A 21,695-nucleotide genomic window follows, 5' to 3' on the forward strand; every position below is an offset into this window, starting at 1 on the left:
GTTTTAGATCTTAAAATACTATTGTTATTGGTGTAATACATCAAACTCTGTTTTCTTACTAGTTCTTTTGAGTGTGAAGTAATGAAACCACATTAATGTAAGAGAATTTAAAAAAGTATATTATGGAATTGAAAGCACAGAAGTTCAATAAAAAGCTAATTGCATTTTGCTCAATTTACTTCTCAGAATCTCATACATCTCCCACAAACAAAACCCTAAACCCCATTCAGTTTTAATAGAGCAACAAGACTTCATAGATATTCAAAAAGTATATAAAAATGGCAGTTAAAATCAAATCGAAGTACTGATAAACAGTACATTTTATACATGAACTATTCTTTCATTCTTTTTATTTCTTACATGTATAAGAGACATTTACATGTATATTCAACTGGATGGTAAAAACGGAAATATACATCGAAAAGACAAGGAGTCTGCTGAAATACATTTTTGTCATCGTAATACTTCTATCTAAGCTCTGGGCCATTGAGGACTCACTACCTGCACAAGCAACAACAAAATCAAGGTATTCTCAAATATCATAGGCCAATAGGTGAACAACTAAATTCCATGACACAAAATAAGCTTATCGAACATTATACGCCCTAGTTAGCAGAACTAGGTCGAAAACCCCATTTTGGGTTTTGAGGAATGAAGGATCCTATGGGTTTCGGCCTAAGCTATTCGATGCAGATATTATGAGGTTTCCATACATTTCACTTACGGGGATTCTAGTTCGCCTGCTGCAGGTTAGGCCTAACATGGACCGCCTTCAGCCAGACAAGAATTCTCGTTTCATTTATTATCATGTCACATGTTAAATAAGACCTAATTGATATGTCTCTGGCGTCTACACCCAAACAACCAATATTCTTAACCTTCACTCTACCAAAATTTGGATAAAAAAGTTTGGTTTTCTACATATTTTTGGAGTAGTGAATGGTTACTACCTAACGGTGGTGCTTCAACTAAAAGTTATCGATCGATAGAAAGCAGACAACTTCACACCCGAGCCGGGTACAGAGAATTATAGACCTTAGCCTTGTAATAAAAACTCTCTATAATTTGAATTGGTCGGAAAGAAAAAGACGGGTAATATAACAAACCTCTAGAGTGCTGAATACTAGTCGCATTCGGCTAGCAACAACTGATGGCTCCTCAGAACGTCCAATTACTGCCATTTGTTCTAATTGAAGTGTCTTAACTGGAAGCCTGTGAAAGAAAAAGAAATCAAAGTGATCAGTGTGAGTGATTAGAAGCCCGCCTGAGTCAAAATCAGCAATACTCGAGAACGGCTAATTAAGTCTTTAAAGCAGTACTCACCATGCCATTCCTTTTATATAATATGCATTAGCTATTAGAGCACAGAAACCTTTCCACTGAAGCATGATTTCATCTTTGACTGGAGCTGTCTCTGACCATCTAACAACGGTTGGTTGAGGCGTACACAAGATCGTAATAAATACAATGCCTAACCATAGAATGCATTCATCAACCTGCAATATGAATTATCGATGTTTAAGCTCCATATTTTTTGGGTGGTGTTTCTTTTTTCTCCTTGTCGAATTCTGACTAGTTCGAATCCAAATCGCTTGACTCATAATGGACCCAAAATGGAAAAATCAACTCAAATTAGTCGTTCAGACGAGTCAAACAAAAATAAACATTTTGAAATCTCACTCGAGTCCGATTTCAGATCATACTTGGAAAGAAGCACTACCTTTGTCAATAAGATTCCATTAATACAAAAGACACATCTAGGAATGCCGAGTGATGTAAACTGTAAAGACAGAATTTTTTTACCTCTTCGGAAAATATTTTGGATTTCAAACTAGTGTTCCCACCATAGTTTTGCATTCTCTCAACTTCAATACCAGAGTCTTTCATATCGATAAGTTCTCTTCTCAATCCTTCATCAGTACAACCAAGTGCATAAGCATTTACTCCCGCACCAATGAACTCCTAATACACAATCCAAAAGGTTTTTGTGATCAAGAAGGCAAAAAAAATAATCTTACACTTCTCAAAATTCAAGAGTACGCAAAATTATGAATATACTTTTAGGGTGTCACCTCCTCCACGATTGATGACGTTCCTATATCGCCTCAACAAACTGATAGCTATGTTTCGAGATGACCGATACTCATCGTCCGCAGAAGCAAAAACACGGGATTCACACTAAAAAACATAACACATAAGCAAGAAAAATATACTACAAAGTTGCATCGAAGGTGGAAGTGAAGTAGCAATTCCTACCAGTCTCCGGCTTAAACTTTTTTGCTTTGAGAGATAACGGAATTTAAGGCAGGTATAGCATTTCCGAAAGAGAGAGTGAGTATGTAATGTTTGATTGCAAGAATTTCTTAAAGAAAAGATTGATAATGAACTATGTGGGATACTGCACGAAGCTTGGCACAATCCTTTAGTTTCATCGCTTATCCGGCACATGACAATTCCTTTTGGAATATGTATGGTCAGCATACTTTTGTCATGTTAATATCCTGCATTCATAAATTAACACGACTCGTGACTTACAAGAAAATAGCATATATAACTAAATTACAAAAAGTATGTTCGCAAAACTAACAAAGTGGTTACAGAGTTGGTTTCCACTCTCGTCTCGGGTTCGAGACACGGGTACTATATTACCTTTCTAAAAAAACAAATTGTTGACAGGCTCGAATTTGGGCTGAGTTGGATATTGCTTTTTGATGTAAAAAAACTTGGGCACATGAGTAAGCAACAATTGCTCATCCATTAACGATCATGGTATAAAATGTATTAATCTATTAAACAGATCACTTACCATATTCCCTTTTGAGTGATATGAACTATAGTGCCCACCACCTCTTGGTGTAGTGTTGAATACCCAATCTGTGAGACAGAGGTCCTAGGTTCGATCACATGGAAGTGCAAATCCAGGATTTATTGAACTTGTGTATACTGCCCCTTAGATGGCCTTTAAGGGCAGATGTATACAGCCTTTACGGCTCAAATGAGGCAGTTAAAGTGCGTATTCAATTCATGAATCTTGATGTATCTTTGTATTATCATGTATCAATGTTTCGTAATGATAACTCTTGTAGTCCAATTCCAAAAAATAAATAAAAATTATGAAATGTAGTATTTTTTTTTTTCACTTTCTTTGTTCTGATTACTTGCATCTTGGATAGGCCAAAGAGGGTAGTTGATTAGTAACTTAAAATATGTAACTGAAACCAATCTAAGAGATAAAGCCAATGACTTTCAAGACCATTTCAAGCTATAAAGGGTTTGTGATTCGATAATTCAAGACTAAACTAATATCTGAACTAAGAAAAGTTAAAGATTTCAGTCTAAAATGTTTTTTTTTTTATGGATGATTATCTGGCAAAGAATACTACAAATTGAAATGTTGAAATATCATCAATTGAGATGGATAGAAAAATTTACCTGATATTAGGGTTTTGATGGAGCAAAGCAAGAATTGAATAGAATGAAAACTCAAAAATCAGTAGATTAAAAGAAGAGTAATTATCTGTAGCCACAAATATTTGAATGGCTATGGAGCTATGGAAATGAGAAGAGTAGTTTGGGCCTTGGGGTGGGAAATGGATCCGGTATCTTTAAGTCTGGGTTCGGGTGTTTCCAGGACCATATTTCAAAAATCACTAGACTTATTATGCCTACCATGACGACCAAACGGACTCGGACTAGACAAAATTAAGAATTTTTTGTTCAAAGTACGTCTTGCCATATGCCTACTATGCTGCCATCACGACCAAACGGGTCGTGGTCTGGGACTGAAGTAACGGGTTGGTCCAATATCAAATATGTTGGGAAAAACGGATCAAGTCGATGCAGCGTAATACAAGTTTTCCCCGTCCACCACCCTTTGGTGTAACGGTTGGACACCCCTCTTAAGCTCATGAGGTCGTGGGATCGAGTCTCGGTGGAAGCAGTTGCCATCAAGATTTATCCTATGTAATTTAGGCTATAAATAATGTAATAATTTGTCGGGCTTTAGGCCTCTTTCATTCTCGGTTTAAATTAGGCGGTTATCGTGCTTATTACATCTCTATGATGCATCAATGCCTTGTAACGACGGACGTAGATCGTTGTCGAATTCTCAAAAAAAAAAAATACAAGTTTTCCCCCTTTGTGTTAGTTACGAGGATATTATGGCAGAAAAATTCAACAAACTCCCCCTCCGACTAGGTGGGAGAAACAACCAGTCATGTTGTCCCCTTGACATCCATGGAAACAACCAGTTCCGCTTTTCCTCGACAACCCTGAACAACCAGTCACGCTATCCCTCGAAGCTATTTCAAATTGAGCAATTTTTCATCATATACATCTTATTATTTTATGTCTTCCGAGCAAACAACTGCTCCAGCTTCAACCACAAAAAACGAGCATTAGTCTCATTCTCAATATGATGCAACACATTATCATCTATCCATTGCCTCATCAAACCACATACTTGGCGATGTAACAATATGTCCACTGATCTTCAGTCTTCTCTTCGGGTTTCTTTTATTGAAACACCGGAACGTGAAGTTCCTTCACAAAGAGCAAGTCTTCCATCTCACCCTTTCATAGATGATAGTTAGCACCATTCAAACTTATCATTCTACCCATATTTTTCATCACGAACACAAACAAACCAATAACCAAAGTTATTACGACAAAGATATCATTATTATAACATGTAACCATCGCAATTCACAAGATAAAAACAAAAACTTAAATTTTCAAAACCAAACTAAGACGATAGAGATTTTCTTCCGTGTAAAAAACACCATTATGACATATATAGAGGGAGTGTCCATAAATCATCTTGAAACAAAACAAATGAATCACACACACAAAACAACACCAATCCATTTCTCAATTGAACCTTTTTTTTTTGTTGAACTTTTCTCAATTGAACTTAACTCCAAAATTTAAATATAAATAGATAAGAACTCCATAAGTTCCTTTCAACAAAAAAAAAACTCCTTAAGTTTTATTTTATAGTACTCAACAAGACAACAACAAGAAAAAAAATATTCTATATGAACACTTACCTAACTTCAGATTCTGAGAAGTCATGAAGAATCCCAATAAAAGATTAGCAATTTCTCAACTCATGTCCAAATTAAAATACTTACCCAACTTTCTCCATCTTGAAAAATAAGAAAAAATAATAAATTGGCAGATTAAAAATCTCCTGGCTTCGCCCGGGTTCGAACCGGAGACCTTCAGTGTGTTAGACTGACGTGATAACCAACTACACCACGAAACCTTTTTGTTAGGTAGAAGCTGAAAATCCAAAATAAACAACCTCTATCTGTGATCAGAGAGGAAGGGGGAGAGAGAGCAAGTAGCTTCAGTTACCTCTCTTCTTCTGACTCTTCTTCATCAGTTGGTTAAAAGGAAGAAAGAGAAAGAGATCAATAATGGGTGCAATTGCAAAGAATGGATGGCAAAAGTACATGTTACAGCTTCAGCTTCATCCCCTTAGAACCAAGGTTAACAAAGTTGCTTCCTTTTTCATTTTCTATAACAAGGGTTGTAATAATTCTGTTCTGATTCAAATGGGTATTATTCATTTTCAACTTCTGAATCTACAATTTGATTTTTCACAAAGGATTCAGATTTGGGTTTTTTTTTTTTGTTCTTGGTTTGTAGGCTATTACTGCAGGTGTCTTGGCAGGAATTAGTGATTCAGTTGCACAGAAACTCTCTGGTATACAGAAACTTCAACTGAAACGACTTCTTCTTAAAGTGGTAAAAACATTTTTGATGATTTGAAGTGTTGGGTATATTTCATTTTGTGATCTTTTAATCATTCAGACAAGTAATAGAGTTTTAGTTTTCAAGTTAGGGCTTTTTACATCTACTTGATTGAAGAAATCATTTGATAATCAAATGATTTTAGATTATTGATTAAAAATCAAAACCACATACTGTTTGGTCCTTCAGCTGTTTACTTTTTTAAAGTAGATTTTGCGTTCAGTTTCTTGATGAAAATTTGATTCTAGATTCTCTTTCGATTAATCTTTAGTATGTAGTTGTTCAAAACCCTAACTTTACTAATTTTTTGACTGCTAGATTCCAACTTGTCGATCATCTACTACTCATTCTACTGAATAGGATGTATAAATTTATAATCAGACAAATAAAAACTCGGTATAGACTAGAGAAAGAGAAAATGGCAAATATTTTGAGCTTTTCTATAAATTTATAGTCAGACATATAAAAACTCGGTATAGACTAGAGAAAGAATAGAGTAGGAGAAAATGGAAAGTTTATCGCGAATATTTGATGTTTAAGCTGTGTGATCGAGCCCCACTTGTACCCACTCCGGTTGCAACGATGCAACCCATTGACCCTCTATTAGTCATATCTTTTCCAAGTCTATTATTTGCTGTAACTAAGGAAAGAAGTGGATAAGAGAAATCATAATATTTTTTCTACATGGGGGTATGTCTCACCGAATTATCATACTACTTTGTCGTGAACAAATGTACTTTATGAAGTGCAATTCTGTTCATCCAGGGATGCCATTGTTGTATAAAAAACTAGAATCTTCTCGATATGGCCATGAAGCTAAAATTATGTCTATATATTTACAAACAATTTCTATTAAAAAGCATGAAAGGCTACACAATACTTGGGTTAACCGAATCTTGATTGTTTGGGGTTCTTGTGAAGTTGCTATTATGTCAAAGTATTTGCATATTTCATCTCAGTGTGGATTTTGGGCTACTGCATTTTTTCAGCAGCTACATAGATTTGGTTTATTGTCCTAAAACAAAAATTGCCTACAGCTTTTTGGATTTGCTTATGGAGGACCATTTGGGCACTACTTGCATATACTGATGGATAAGATTTTCAAGGGAAAGAAGGATAAAAAAACAGTAGCAAAGAAGGTACTCTACTTTGTCAATTCTTCGTATTTATGTTGCATTTGGACACCAAAATCATCGTTTTGGATCTTCTTTGGCCACTAATTGGAGTGGACAAAATCAATCCTGACACCCGTTTTGCTAATTGTGAAGGCCGTCTTTGTAGGCAAGTTGCCTTGAATCCACATTCCAATTCACATCTATACACTCACAAAAAAGCCTTAGATGGTTGAAGAGGAAAAACTTAAACGTGTACGACAAGATTTACCTTACAGGTTGTGACCAAAAGAATGTCTCACTTATCAAATGACCAAGGGTTCGTCTTGCTTATCCAATATGATATCGAAGGAACACTTACAAGCTAACTAGAGTACTTTAATGGATGATTAATCTAAAGTATCTGTATATGCTCTTTTAGGTTCTGTTCGAACAGCTCACTTCCTCACCTTGGAACAATTTGCTTTTCTTGTTCTATTACGGATTGGTTGTTGAAGGTAAGCCCTTCTTTTTTGAATTCTAAATTGATAGTTTATCTAAAGGCCAAGGTCAGGGAAAGAGATCCCGGACCACGAAAGTCAAGCTGAAGGTCCATCACGTTTTAAGGAGGGTCAAGAACCTCCCACACTAAGAAACTAAATCCTTAGAAGTTATAACAGTGTCTCTTGTTTGAGAGGAGGTCTGAAAAGTAGAAAAAAATGAGAAAATGACTTAAGCTTTACACCTATCCTCAAAATCACTTCATGACTCTCTGAATTACAAAAGTAACCTTAAACTACTAGATCTAGCCAGCTTGAGCGGTCACTCCCCTGTTTTTTTGGTAGTAATAATAAAAAAGTATGGTTGCTTGTTTCTAAATATTTTGTTTTCTCTTTCGATTATCATCATATTTTTTCTTGCTTTTAATTCATTTCTATGTTTTCAAGTAATATGATTTTAAATAAAATTGTAGTTCACTAGTTGACGATATTCTTTGTGCTCACCTACTTGAACGTTTCAATCTTTCTAAAATTTAGTCTTTTCCTTCTTTTAGTTAAAAGTAAATATAATTGCGGTCATATTTTCTTTTTGACATGGACTCCAAGAGTCATTATATTCAATATGGCATGGATACATCATGAATAGTACAAAACTACATCATGAATTGAATAAGCCCTATAAATTACCATCATCAAAGACATCTTGGGTCGTAAAGGCCCTTTAACAGAAGTTAATAAATGATGGATTTCACCTCCACACTGGATCGAATTTGTGACTTCTGGATTTTGGGAGTAGATGCATAACCAATTGGTCGAGCAGTTGGCGGACATTAGAGAGAGGTGCAAGGATCATTGAAGAGTCTTACGACGAATTAACATTGATAATCAAACAACTGTATTCACAGTGGAAATTGCCTTCTCCAAAACTAGTCATAAGAATCGGTTTTTATTCCTATCGTTTTAACTTATGGTTAGCTCTGCCTTATGTAAGGTCTTGACTCCGCTCTTGATATAATAAATAATACTTTGTACTATATAATGCATTCGTGTTGTCAACGTTTTTTTTTCAATTATTGTGTTTGCAATTTTTTTGGTTTGGGTATCTAACTTCGCTCCCCCTGGGTCCATATCCTGGATCCCCCACTGATTCTAAAACAAACCTTTATATTTGGAATGCAGGAAGACCATTTAACCAGGTTAAGAATAAAGTCAAGAAGGACTATCCATCAGTGCAGTTGACAGCATGGATGGTATTTTATCCACCTTTTACTTTTTACGCTTTGAACTATGAAGCATATGAAATCTTATAGCCTAAATTCGTGGTCGAAATAGTCTGAAAAATATTGAATCTGGATGAATGAGCAGTTTTGGCCGGTCGTTGGGTGGATAAATCACCAATATATGCCGCTACAATTCCGTGTCATCTTCCACAGTTTCATTGCTTGTTGCTGGTATTTGTTTCATTGTTCTTGCTTGTTTTCATCATGTTGTTTTTCATTCTATTTTATGTTTCTGAAACTAAAAATTTGAATGGGTTGGTGATATTGCATTATTTAGGGGGATATTTCTAAACCTAAGAGCAAGAACCAAGGCCATCGGTAAAGCTTAGATGGATACTACTGCACTCTATGAACAACGATGACGACAATGACCTTGTAAGAGATTAAAGGGGATTAGCATCTCAATAGATGGAAAAACAAACAATTAAGATCATGATTAGGAGATTCATATTGTTTTTTTTTTTTTTTGAGAATCGGAGATTCATATTGTTGTGTACACTTGATGTACCAAAAGTTGAAATCTCAATGCTTAAATGTTTTTTTCTCCATTCTTAACTTTAATTCATCTCGTTCTCGAGTCTCGACTGTCTTCTGTAAACTCGTCTAGATAAATCTTAAATATGTATTGGTTTTTAATCATAATAAATTCTCCCTACTATGTGTTTATATAACCTAACTGTCGATATAGTGTGTTTAATCTACTAGAATATGAAATAGAGACTTAAACAAAAATGGTACTCAATGAGTGAATGACAGAAATCTTACTTTGACCCTCCTGGTACACCATTCCATAAGGAGATTGTGAAGCCCCAAGCCATAGTAGTTATCGATATTGACCCTGCTTTTTCCACCCCACGCCCATAGATATAGGGTTTTGTTCTTTCCGGAGGCTCTACAAGCCCACCCAAAGAGCCTCGTCACTTACTACCCTTGAGCGTACATCGCTCGCGAGAGTGTCTAGAGCCTTGGCCGTAGGTGTACGCTCAAGCATAGCAAGCGTCGAGGCTTTTGAATGGACTCATGGAGCCTCCGCCAAGAACAAAACCCCGTATCTGTGGGCATGGACCTAAGGTGGCAAAAGCAGAGATAGCATCGACAACTGTTACGGCTTGGGGTGTTAGAGTTTTAATCTCACACTTTGCTTACACCCTTGTTAAAGAACACATTCAATGTACATGTAGAAACCCACGCTGGTAATGGTTACACCTTCCTACTGAGCTCCTTCTGTCCATAAAGCTGCCTTTTGTAATTAACCGGCAGCCATTCCAAAGATTAGGCAAGTCATCTAATCCATATAAACAGTGGCTGCTAAAATATCTATCCCAAGATCAAATCATATATTAAAAGAATTGTTATTTAATCAAATAAATTTTCCTCATTCAATGTTTTACTTGATCCTCTCTTTGGAAGTCAATTTGTTTTTAAAGAAATGGAAGTCAATTTATGAATGCCCTGAGCTTAGAATTAGTCTATTCTTTTCACTCATTCAAATGTTGAATTCTTGATCTCTCTCTCCTCTATAAATAACTTGATGAGGTCCCAAATCTAGCAAGATACTCCAAAGTTTGCAATCTACTTAATATCCTACCACCACCAACAACACCAACAACAAAATCACCATTAAAACTACCATCAAACAACCATACAATCATTTAAATTTCTATATGGCAAGTCTTCTAGCTTCAAATTGCATATGCTCTTCTTCTTGTACAAGTTCATCGGTTTTTCATCAAAGACAAAGTGTTAAGGCTGTGCTTCAAGTACCCAAACTGCAAATCACAGTGCCTAATCAATTCTACCTCCCAAAACTACCTACTAGAAATGAACCCACAATAATTAACCAGAAAAAACTTGTTAGGACTGATATTAATCATTCAAGTGATGAAGAAACGGACGGATCTTGTAACTACAGAGTAATTTCAGAGCTTCATATGATAATGGAATCTGTTGCTGAAAGAACAGAGATGCATAATAATATTGGGGAGCAGAGAAACAATTGGAATACCCTTTTTCTCAATTCAATTAATACAATCACAATAACTGCAGCAACCATGACAGGACTTGCTGGTTTAATGATGGGTTCACCTTCATCTCTCTTGGCTCTCAAGTTATCATCAGCTCTGTTATATTCAGCAGCAACTGGGATGTTGTTAGTGATGAACAAAATCCAACCTTCACAATTAGCCGAAGAACAACGAAATGCAGTAAGATTTTTCAAGCAACTTCATGGACAGATTCAAACTAAACTATCTCTCTCTACTAGTACTAGTCCTCCTACCCAAGTGGATGTAGAACTAGCAATGGAAAAGGTTTTGGCTCTAGATAAAGCTTACCCTCTTCCTTTGCTTGGAGGAGCAATGATTGAAAAGTTCCCAAAAAACGTCGAACCTGCAACTTGGTGGCCACAACAAAAACCAAAACAAGACCAAGAAGAAGAAGAAGAATTGATTGATGGCAAGATTGAGAAGAATGGGTGGAGTATTAAACTTGAGAAGGAAATGAGAGATCTAATTGAAACATTGAGAAATAGAGATGTTGAAGAGTATGTTAGACTAAGTAAAATGTTCTTGAACATCAACAAGATACTAGCCATTTCAGGCCCACTACTAACAGGTGTTGCTGCATTAGGTTCTGCTTTTGTTGGACCTTCTTCTTCCCACGGGTCGGCGGCCGTATTGGTCGGTGTCGTTGCAGGAGCGATGGCAACCGTTGTAAATACGTTAGAACATGGTGGGCAAATAGGAATGGTGTTCGAGATGTATCGGGCTTGTGCCGGCTCGTTTCAATTACTAGAGGAGACAATAGAGACCACACTAGAAGAAAGAGAGGTGGAGAAGAGAGAGAATGGAGAATTGTTTGAAATGAAAGTGGCATTACAGTTAGGAAGAAGCTTATCTGATCTCAGAAATTTCGCAGCTCGATCTTCGTCATCATCATCTAGAGATGAAGATAGTAAAGAATTTACAAGCAAGTTGTTCTGATTCTTTAATTCATTTTTTCTAACCCAAGTGTAAATATAAGATACTATTGATACATTATTTGATTTCATTGTATCTACTTTAGGATTCGTTGCTAAAATTCAATTCTTTATGTAAGTTAATTCATTCAACACTGAAATTATGGATCATTGTGACCATAGACTTCTTTTAGTTCATCTGTTTGCTTAAAATTATGATCAAAATTTCCCTTTCACTCTCTAAGGTTGAGCTCCATGAAAAAAATTAAATAAAATAGATCGTAGTGGGACTTATTTGTGACGCCCCAAGGCTGACGATATTGTCTACCCTTTCGACATCCAGGCCCGAACCCAACAGGTATGGAGTTTTGTTTCTGGCAAAGGCTCCACGAGCCCACTCAAAAGGCCTCAGTATACTCTGCGTGGGCGTACACATATAACCTAGTCTCTAGAGTCTCTTGCGAGTGATGTGTGACTATCACAATCCTCCCATCTTGGGCAAAGAGTTGTCCTACACTCTAATACCGATCATAGGTAAGTGAGGAAAAAATCAAACGTGGGTGGTCCAATAGTCCATGGTTTTGTTGAAGCCTTTTTGGTGGGGTTGTAGAGTTTTTGTTAGATACAAAACCTGTACATGTTGGGCTTAGCCCAGGGTGTCGAAATTGGGGACAATATCGTTAACTGCTAAAGCTTGGAGCGTCACAAGCGGTAACAAGGCCGCGGATAGCTCGTTGCCGATTGTGGGGATTGTGATAGGCCTACATCGCTTGCGAGTCTGGAACCTAGGTTATAGGTGTACGCTCAAGCTTAATAAATGTCGAGTCTTTTTGGGTGGGCACATGGAGCCTTTGCCAGAAAAAAGAACCCGTACATGTTGGGCTTAGGTCTGGATGTCTGAGTCGAGGATGATATCGTTAATTAGTAAGGTTTAGAGCGTCACAGGCATATCAGAGCCGCCAACAACTTGTCGCTGATGGTCGGGGATTGCAATAGTGAATAGTCCCACGTCCCTCGTGAGAGTTTGCCCGGATTATAGACATATGCTCAATCTTAGAAAATACTAAGGCTTTTTGGGTGGACACGTGAAACAAAATTCCCTGTCTGTCTATTGAGTTTGAACCCAAGTGTCAAGAGCAGCGAAAATATCGTTAATGAGTAAGCTTTGGGCATCACATAATTTCTACTTACACGATTTCGTCTTGGACCATTTCAAGTCAATGAAGGAGATGGAGAGATAATCCAAGTACCACTGTGATGGTCTTGGACCAACCACAAACTAAAAAACAAGGGAGTTGTTGATGAGCAAAGTCAATCTTATAGACACTATTATATATACATTAAAAAAAATAGTTTCCATTATTTGTGCATGATTAAATTAACAACAAAGTAAAATCTCACTCTTATCTAATATAAGTAAAATCTCTCTTTTCTAATTTTACCCATTCTTCTTTGATTATATAGGTGTACCAAAGTTGGTAAGAACGAGTCAAGTAATGTGTTGATCGTTTCACGCAACAGAAGATGCAGTGGGCTTTTGACATTGTAGGGATGACTCAAGTACTGCTCCATGGATGAAACAGAGACACTCGTGACTTGAATCTTTTTCTTTCTGTTTTCCTTTCTAGTTTGATAGATATTGTCCTTTTCAGAAAGGATAGTATAGTATCTGTGTCTCGAATTCGAGAGATTGAAGAGAAAGCAATTTGGTAACCAATCCACCCAAAGGTTGTTAGTATATTAGTTTTGGTTTTACCCAAATTCTAGTTTTGGGAGGCCCTTCTTGAACTTTTCCTTTATCTATTCACAATAATTTTCTCAACAGTTTTTAGCTGCAACAGAAGGGCCAATTTTTTTTCCAAAGCATAGATATCACACACGAAAAAGACCATGACATTCTTCAAATATTACTATATAACTAACACTATTATACCATGTCTGGAAATTAAAACCGGAAGGAAAAGCAGAAAGAAATCATCACATGCTGAAATATTTACATTAACCATTTTGATGATTGTCATGAACACCATAGAAACCACTATTGGAAACCCTAACTAGTTTCGTCGAACTCAGGAAGGGGTGTGAGTAGGTGAGGTACATTCATTTATGCTGCTTCTGCAAACCCAACTCTCATTTGTCCATAGTCGAATACAGTGTGGTACCGGCCCATGAAAACATCTCCCAAGATCCTGCGTTATATAATTAATCATAAGTTTGAAGTTGCAGAATAAATTACTCTGTGCATCTCTAGTATTTTACGGAAAAATAAGTAAGGATGACAAGACAAGAAGAATCGTAAAATATCAATGTTAGAAGGTCTAGATGACCGACCCCTCATATCCGGAATTTCTTTTCATTAGAAAGTCTACTATGAGAAAATCATGACTCTGCTATAAAATACTCTGGTGTGAATTTTCTCATAGTTTCAGTTAAAGAAGTAAACTAACTCGAGTCTTACTCAAATGACCCCCCTAAGTTACAGATTAGGTGGAAGGAAACATACCAGAGAGGACCACGAGGAGGGGGAATGTCCATAGCCATGAACCCACTGATGCACTGAGCTTGAGCTCCCTCGCCCACCTTGAGGATGTACTGATCATCAAACACAAAAATATAAGTTTGGGACTTGAATAACTGTCAGATTGTTGTCTATATATCCACAACAAATAAACGAAATTGGCAGTCGATATTTTAGTTTAATATTTTAAGAAATCAACACGGTTCTATTCATTTGTGTAATTAGTTTGCTGAAAATGTTCAGTTCATTAACGAACCCAAACTAGTATCTTTTTCGCCAACATCAAGAAGAGGTATCCATGATCAAATAACAAAGAAAATTTGTGGAGAAATATTCGTAGGAACATCGAAGCAAACTATCGTACCTGACTTGGTTCGAGTTCAAAAGTTTTACCACCAATGGTAAAAGCAACATTAGGCATAGAAGAAAGACTGTTACAGTTGACAGCTGATTGACCCATTGGGCTAGGCAACCGATCACACAGCTACAAACAAAACAAAAGAGCCTAAGCTACCAACTTCAAGGTTGAATTCATCAGGAAAAATATACAGTGTAGAATGTACAAACAGTTTTACCTGATTTACGTAATCTAAGATCTGCTCCTGTGTCTGGTTCTGCCTGAGCTGATTTTGCATCCATACAACAGACATCTCACAAGCAGAGCACATTGCATCATTTAGACCACTAGATGCTTTCTCATCATTCTTCGTGTCGACTACACTTTCAATGCCGGCACTGCACCATTCGTACATAGTTACATACAGAAGCCAATAATTAATTTATTGAATGCAAGTAAGTAACAACATATTAGATATCTTTTCATGTAAAGACGAGATGATATTTTACTCGTTATCTTACTATACTGATAAGGGCGAAGGCGTCGGCTACGCCTTCCTCAACCTGCGTCACGTACACCGGCCATGCCATAGTCGGTGACCTCAACATTGATAACAAGATAAAGCTTGATGATACTAACCTGACACCTCGTGTTCCATCAAAGGTACAAACACCAATCTTGGAGCATATTTTCTTTGGTGCTGCCTGCAAATGGGGAGGAAGAAAATCAATTCTTTTAGACAATCAATTGATTGGACAATGTATTATTACCAAAAACAACGCTTTTCCCACAGAAAACTAGAAGTTGGCTACAACGAATATATATATGGTGTATAGCTAAAGAGAGAATGTAATATACGTCGCCTATCAATAACTCCATCATCGTTTCGCCGTATTGTGAAACTACAGCTTTGCATTCTTGGCTAACCACACCAGCAGCTCCAATTGCTTTATTGATTTCAGTAATTATGGCCTACAAACACAAAAAGAATAAATAAACAATGAAAATGGAAAGAGTGAGCAATTAAAAAGATATGCCAAACAATTATGAAGGACGAAAGGCAGAATCATATCTAAACATAATGATAGCATAACCTAATCAAACTCCCATCCAGGTTGGCACACTCTCGATAGAGCACAATACAACGAAGGGCATGGCCTTCTTTTCGTGTGTAAAGGCCAAAAATTGTAGGAGAGCAAACGTAGTTTTCATTACTTATATACTCAAATGTATTAGGTCTTCTAGTAAGAATCCACGAGTGAGTGTGCGTTTTCAGAAATATTCCATGGTTCTTTTGATAAATTAAAATTCTGATACGCACCGTTGGACCCGCCAAAAGGGATGTTCCTGAATCAGCAATTGCAGCGCACCCACTAGCGCAGAACCCTAAAGTCAATATGCTCATATCAGTACACAACAATGTGGAGAGCTCCAAAACAATTCATAACAAGGATTGGAACGGCAGGTTTGTGAATTTGCATTACTTACCAGTTGACTTTCCAGCAATAAGTACATCGCCCATATCAAACTGATAACAAGAAATTCATGTATAGGGAATTAGAAAATGACAACGACAGTTATTATGTCACATTTCAAGCAGCACGATAACTGATAAGCAGTTTTCAGAAACCGACCTGCCAATAACCTTTCTGAGTTACAGGAACATAGGTATGTTCGCCCTTGTAATGCTTAGGATCCATTCCTCCAAAAACAATTTCACCCCCTTGTTCTTCTCCTACATGTCTGTTAAACCAGAATGAAAAGACAGGGTCCTTGATAAGTCCCTGATTTACCATGTTATACCTGTCATAATTGTAATCTGTTAGTTCATTGTCAGCCACAGTCAGAAATACGTAACACTTAAGAGGGGTTTCTAAAGTTCCTTTCTAAGCAATAAATATTCCTCATTGACAGCACACGAGGAAAATATGAAATCATATCTGATTATCCACAGCTTCTAAATTTCTCTAATTTTGGTTGGGTTAATTAATCACGAAATTGAAAACACTTACCAAACAGGGACAGCATTGCCAACTGAGATCTCTTGGAATCCAAGTCCAAGTATACCATCAAACTTGGCCACCAGGAAGGTAATACCAGGCTCTTTAGTTGCTTCAATGAATTCCTGACATATATCATTGCTATCAGTGACTTTTCAGGATATATGATTGAAATTTTAAGCCTCTGTTAGTCCCTCAAATCACCTGATTTGTGACAACAAGGTCACCAATTTTGACATTGTCCTCGCTAAAGAAACCGGAAATGGCTCCAGTTCCATACTGAATAGCAGCAGATTTACCTGCGCAAAAGACAAAAATATATGATTTTACACTACAAGTTAACAATTATAAAATGTCAGAAACAAAAAAGTCTACTCACAATTATAAAGCAATTACTAGTGATATCCCAATTCCGAGTTTTGTTCTAACTTCTAGATTTTGAATAAAACACCAATCACCCTGTTCTATAACATGACAATTCTTGAATGATCTAATTGTTGATTTACGATGTGATGCTAATTTAACACATCACATTCTTTTATTGTCTCCTATTAACTCAAGAAGTGTAAGTTGACATTATGATTTCATTTACTATGGGCTTGTACGTATTTGTGAAGTCAAACATTAGTTTCCACATAATAATGCTTTTTTCAATCAAGAAAATCATGTTCAAGGTCAAAACTGAATGTGTATGAAGATTCCAATTTAATCCCCAACTACTAGAAAATAAGATTTCACTGCTTATAACACTCTTGTGTGGTAATTCAACTACATCCGTCATGACTATCTATATAATAAGGGAGGAGGGTATCTTTTATAGAACATTTACTCCTCTTCAAAGGCTAAGATTACACCTCTCAAACTTATCTCCAAGGCTTGAGATTATACCTCCCAAACTTCTCTCCAAAGGCTTGAGATCATACCTCCCAAACTTCTCTCCAAGGCTTGAGATTACACCTCCAAACTTAATTCCAAAGGTTGAAATTATAGAAATGTTTGTGCCCACCAGGCACGGCTTATAACCTCATCTCTATACAAATAACATCATACAGTTTCTGACAAGTTGGAGGTATACTCCCTCTCCTGCAATTTCCTTGAAGCTAGATCACATATTGAACCCGACAATTTCTTGAACTGAAAGGATTTAACCAAATACCTTTTTCTTTTATACATATACAACAGGGTTCTAGATTTCGTATCTAATTGAACTGTGTAAAACGTTTGACTACTAATGTTACGTAAGTATACTTTTAGAAAATTAAGAGTAATAATTTTTACAAAGAGGGGAACAAACTACTATAACAAATGAGAAAATGACTAGTATCCTATCTAAGAACAACCAGACTTCATATTGAATCGAGAGTAGAGACAAACCATTCTTTTTGTATGTGCTTGAGTCGCCAGACTTGTACTTTGAATGAACATAGCAAGAAACCTGCATTTACGAGCAAATACCCAAAATCATTTTACATTTCTGTTTCATCATACAAAAATCTATTAGAAACTGTAACGAATATCTAAACCCATACGAATATACATGGAAATAATGGTTTATGTAACGCCCCAAACTTTAGCAGTTATCGATATTGTCCCCGCTTTTGTCACCACACACAGGTACGGGGTTTTGTTCTTCGTGAAGGCTCTTGGAGCCCCCCCAAAAGGCCTCGACACTTACTAAGCGCAAGCGTACACCTATAGACTAGGCTCTGGATACTCTCGTGAGCGATGTGGGATTATAACAGATTATATAGATTAGTTTTGTTGTTGAAGAAACTCACCGAGAAATAACACTTTGAAGAAGGAACCCACAGGTTAGAACTGCCAGTGTCAAATATCACAGTGAACTTCTGAGGAGGAGTTCCAACGCCAATCTCACCAAAGTACTGAGCATCCATATAATTTTTCAGTGCAACGATATCTGTATCTGCGGAATCTCCAAGGTTACCACGGAGACCATTTTTAAGAGTAAACTCTCGCACTGTCCCCCTTTCCCTGGATCCAATTTGAGAGGCAAGTCGGTTGTTTTGATCCAGACTCCTCTTCTTCAATCCAATTCTAAGAAGCCCATCAATTGAAGCAGAAAAAACTGGAGCGAGTAGAAGAAACGAAATGAAAAGAGAGACCGAGAAAGCTTTGCATGTTGTTCCCATGTTTTCCTCTGTCCACAATAAAGAAATTAAACCTTAAAATCATGAACAATATCAAAGAACAATTTAAATGGAACCAAATCAGCAAAATAATAGAAACCCAAATATAGTCCTTTATATGATTTCATCAAGGAATCAAGCTACCTTACCAAACCCTAAAAGCTACCATTTTTGAAGAAAAATTAGAAAACAGAAACAGCATAGCAGCTACAGATATAAAATGACACAGGATTCTAAAGAAACATAATAAGAGCAAAATGAATAGCAAACCTAAAACACAAAAGATATTTATAAATAGGTTTAAGAAGGAAAATTTCTCTTTTTCTAGGTTTGATTTTCATTCAACTTTAGCTAATAAAACCTTTTCCTTTGATCATAGAAGCACAAAACTTCATAAATAAATAAAGATTAACACAAAAAAGAGCATGTAATTTGGACATTGAACTCGATAAGGTGAAGCACAGTTGAGGAAAAACCTAACTAAGAGCAAAAGCTTAGAATCAGAGAAACCTTATACCGGCGAAGAACTCAATAACTATATAAAACTCCAAAATAAAAAGCATAATCTGAATAAGTTTCGCACCAAACAAACTAATGATCAGAACGACGGACTAACCTAAAATCTGTGAAAGAAGAAAGAGAAAGTAGAGAGAGAAAGAGTACTTACAGGGTTGTTGTTTGATAACAGGGAGATTTTGGGGAAGAAATGGGAAGAGAAGAAGAAGATATAAATAGAAAAAGGAAAAGGAAGAAAAGAACAAAAGTTAAGACCGAAGAAGTGGAACCGAAAAACCACCTTTCAACCTCGCGACGACAGCTACCCTTCTTCAACACTGTTTTTTTTTAAGCTGAGCTGGCTAATACTTTCAATATCAACCGTCTATGTTTTTGTAATCTTGTAATCGTAGCCGTTGATAGTGGGTCATTATCATAGTTCTTTTGTATGTTGCTTTCACGAGATTCGATTTAGGTGAGACTAGGTAAGACGTTAATATATTTTTGGTTAACTCCGTTTTGACCCCCAATTTGCGACAAACTCATTGTTTCAGCAACCCATAAGTGTCCAGCAGTTCGATTTGGTCTCAAGGGCTAAAAAAGTTTCAATTTTTTCCGGGAGTACCTTGGGACCAAAATGGAATCAAACCTCAAAAACTTTATAAACGTTAAAGCCACCTCATCTATCCCTTTCTCCTCCATCTCATTACCTCTATCACCATCTCATCATCTTCTCCGATGTAGGTCGTCTAGCGGTCAAATTTTCCGAGGAAATTCAAATTAAGAAAACGAAACTTTTTTTCTTCGTTTTCTCTCCCCTTCTTTTTCTTCTTTTACTTTTCTTTTCTCTCATCTCTCGTTCTCTAAGTTCTTGTTCGCTGGCAAGAACCCCCGCGAAGGGTTTCCACATTGAAAACTCTCTTTGCGAATGAAGGCTTTCCAGTCTAGACACCCTCCTCCTTCACGAATTAGGTCAGAGTTCCAATCGGAAACCTAGAGAGAGTTAGAGATGGGAAAGAAGAGAGAGAAAGAAGAATAGGGGAGAGAAAAAAGATTTTTTTTGTTTGAAGGTCGCCGGAAATTTGATCTATCGACAACCTTCGTCGAGAAAGATGATGAGGTGGCGAGAGAGGTTATGCAACAGAGGAGAGTGAGGTAGAAATGAGGTGACTTTAATGTTTATAAAGTTTTTGAGACTTAATTCTATTTTGATCCCCATATATTGTTGGTCACAGATAATGGTGGTTAAAACGACGAGTTGGTCACAAATTGGGGCCAAAACGGAATCAACCTGTATCGACTACACGTTAGTCATTACACGACATTAATATGTGATAAACACGATAACCACCTAAGTTAAAAAAATGGCCTAAAACTCAACAAAATTATTATTATCTACACCTTTAAGAACTAAAATTCAATAATCATTGATTCCATTTCATCCGGAATGAGACCTCCGAAATTTTAGAGCTTATGTCAACAATTTCATTCACTTGGGTAACCAAGTGTTGACCCCATATATTGTTAAGAGGGAGATTTTCATAGCCTAGCTATGATTAAACAGTAAACTATTGCCGATGAATTTAAGCTAGTGGGAAATAGAAAAATCTGAAAATGCCCCTTCAATTGATACAGTCAAAAAAGATAAAAGTTAACCTGAATAAATAAGTCTGAGAGATCCTCCTATCATAATCCAGATATCATACCAATTAGGATAATTTAATGAGACATAATTGTGTAACAAATGGTCAATATGTGTTCCTTCACTTTTTTTGTTTTGTTAAAAGATATGTGTTCCTTCACTTGTTTGTAACAAACAATCAATTAGGATAATTTATTTATCTTAGATTTTGGAAGGTTAAATTGAATTGGTAAAACATCTACATCATGGTGACGCGATGATTTGACTTAGGACATCGTAAGTCACTTCAATCATTTGTTCTATCTGTGATGTGACCCATCAACGTACGCATTTTCACCTTATATTGACCAAGCTACGAATCTCCCTCCATATACCTTGTGCAATATTCTACCACCCTATAAATTCTCATCAAATTAGTACAACTTTGTAGATTTTGTTGCTTTTATATTTTGAGTAAATTCCACTAGGTGTAGAACTCGTATGTTTTTTTTTTGTTGAACTATAGGACTCATATGTTGATAGTTGATGGTTAAGACGATTTTATGTAAAAAAAACATAATCACGTAATGTTTGTTTGTTCTTTAAGTTACATCTGAAATTTAACTTGAAGTCAATTGGTTCAAGTTAAGATTCTAAACTTTTATAATGTTTGACTTGTTTAAAATATTAATTTGAATGAACTTTAAATTTGTTTACTTTTGAATTTTAGAATTAGTCGTTCAGATTAACACAATGACCAAAACCATTTTTTTCCGACCACTTAACCTATTGAATTCACAAGAAATTCCAATCTAGGAGATCTTTTTGTTGCAAATCTTAGAGATTTTTAAAGCATATAAAATTGGGTAGATGTGTATGTAAGATGAGGAGTTGTGGATAGATATAGAGAAAAGAGAAAAAGTATGGATTGGGGGATGAGTATCGTGATTGACCAATACGACACGGGACTAAAGGACTAATACAGTTTCAACC

General features: G+C 36.4%; 3 protein-coding genes, 1 non-coding gene and 1 pseudogene across 8 annotated transcripts; 2 read left to right on the forward strand and 3 right to left on the reverse strand.

Moving 5' to 3' along the window:
* Positions 1-285: 285 nt before the first annotated feature.
* On the reverse strand, positions 286-3,629 carry LOC147555863 (orotidine 5'-phosphate decarboxylase). 3 transcript variants are annotated; one of them, XM_086663561.1, is made up of 8 exons: positions 3,433-3,573; positions 2,807-2,874; positions 2,257-2,501; positions 2,059-2,178; positions 1,804-1,962; positions 1,324-1,496; positions 1,107-1,212; positions 286-501 (listed from the first exon to the last, which is right to left on the reverse strand). In XM_086663561.1, the coding sequence occupies exons 3-8, from the start codon at positions 2,479-2,481 to the stop codon at positions 472-474; spliced, it is 813 nt and encodes a 270-aa protein (XP_086519687.1). In that variant the 5' UTR covers positions 2,482-2,501; positions 2,807-2,874; positions 3,433-3,573; the 3' UTR covers positions 286-471. The 3 variants fall into 3 exon arrangements, with proteins under 3 accessions (XP_086519687.1, XP_086519686.1, XP_086519688.1); XM_086663560.1 differs by lacking the exon at positions 2,807-2,874 and having other exon boundaries at positions 3,433-3,629; XM_086663562.1 differs by lacking the exons at positions 286-501; positions 1,107-1,212; positions 2,807-2,874 and having other exon boundaries at positions 1,320-1,496.
* A 1,434-nt stretch (positions 3,630-5,063) lies between these two features.
* LOC147555864 (peroxisomal membrane protein PMP22-like) lies at positions 5,064-9,299 on the forward strand. The gene is made up of 7 exons (XM_086663566.1): positions 5,064-5,492; positions 5,653-5,751; positions 6,795-6,896; positions 7,291-7,366; positions 8,528-8,598; positions 8,714-8,799; positions 8,906-9,299. The coding sequence occupies exons 1-7, from the start codon at positions 5,421-5,423 to the stop codon at positions 8,955-8,957; spliced, it is 558 nt and encodes a 185-aa protein (XP_086519692.1). The 5' UTR covers positions 5,064-5,420; the 3' UTR covers positions 8,958-9,299.
* TRNAV-AAC (transfer RNA valine (anticodon AAC)) lies at positions 5,193-5,266 on the reverse strand. Its single transcript has one exon. It is a non-coding gene; the product is annotated as a tRNA-Val (tRNA).
* A 542-nt stretch (positions 9,300-9,841) lies between the features above and the next one.
* On the forward strand, positions 9,842-11,609 carry LOC147555866 (putative F-box protein At4g22030 pseudogene; annotated as a pseudogene).
* A 1,871-nt stretch (positions 11,610-13,480) lies between these two features.
* LOC147555867 (phytepsin-like) lies at positions 13,481-19,549 on the reverse strand. Of its 3 annotated transcripts, none has more exons than XM_086663563.1 (14): positions 19,254-19,549; positions 18,218-18,597; positions 17,814-17,874; positions 16,644-16,738; positions 16,452-16,564; positions 16,074-16,242; positions 15,928-15,967; positions 15,761-15,825; positions 15,298-15,411; positions 15,079-15,143; positions 14,678-14,837; positions 14,467-14,586; positions 14,088-14,176; positions 13,481-13,773 (listed from the first exon to the last, which is right to left on the reverse strand). In XM_086663563.1, exons 2-14 carry the CDS (start codon positions 18,587-18,589, stop codon positions 13,689-13,691), a joined length of 1,548 nt encoding a protein of 515 aa, XP_086519689.1. In that variant the 5' UTR covers positions 18,590-18,597; positions 19,254-19,549; the 3' UTR covers positions 13,481-13,688. The 3 variants fall into 3 exon arrangements, with proteins under 3 accessions (XP_086519689.1, XP_086519690.1, XP_086519691.1); XM_086663564.1 differs by having other exon boundaries at positions 19,097-19,358; XM_086663565.1 differs by lacking the exon at positions 19,254-19,549 and adding an exon at positions 19,203-19,220.
* Between the last annotated feature and the right edge of the window lie 2,146 nt (positions 19,550-21,695).

This window comes from Eschscholzia californica, unplaced genomic scaffold, assembly GCF_041429995.1.
Source record: "Eschscholzia californica isolate CP2 unplaced genomic scaffold, dmEscCali1.0.p SCAF_2, whole genome shotgun sequence".
NCBI lineage: Eukaryota > Viridiplantae > Streptophyta > Magnoliopsida > Ranunculales > Papaveraceae > Eschscholzia > Eschscholzia californica.

Coding starts and splice junctions, on each gene's coding strand:
- LOC147555863 (XM_086663560.1), bottom strand. CDS start 2,481: ATGCTGACCATACATATTCCAAAAGGAATTGTCATGTGCCGGATAAGC. Junction 2,179..2,256: donor AAAGTTTAAGCCGGAGACTG/GTAGGAATTGCT, acceptor TATGTTTTTTAG/TGTGAATCCCGTGTTTTTGC. Junction 1,213..1,323: donor TATATAAAAGGAATGGCATG/GTGAGTACTGCT, acceptor TTTCTTTCACAG/GCTTCCAGTTAAGACACTTC.
- LOC147555864 (XM_086663566.1), top strand. CDS start 5,421: ATGGGTGCAATTGCAAAGAATGGATGGCAAAAGTACATGTTACAGCTT. Junction 6,897..7,290: donor AAAAAACAGTAGCAAAGAAG/GTACTCTACTTT, acceptor ATGCTCTTTTAG/GTTCTGTTCGAACAGCTCAC. Junction 8,599..8,713: donor TGCAGTTGACAGCATGGATG/GTATTTTATCCA, acceptor ATGAATGAGCAG/TTTTGGCCGGTCGTTGGGTG.
- LOC147555867 (XM_086663563.1), bottom strand. CDS start 18,589: ATGGGAACAACATGCAAAGCTTTCTCGGTCTCTCTTTTCATTTCGTTT. Junction 16,739..17,813: donor AAGCACATACAAAAAGAATG/GTTTGTCTCTAC, acceptor TCTTTTGCGCAG/GTAAATCTGCTGCTATTCAG. Junction 15,968..16,073: donor CTCAGAAAGGTTATTGGCAG/GTCGGTTTCTGA, acceptor TCTTGTTATCAG/TTTGATATGGGCGATGTACT.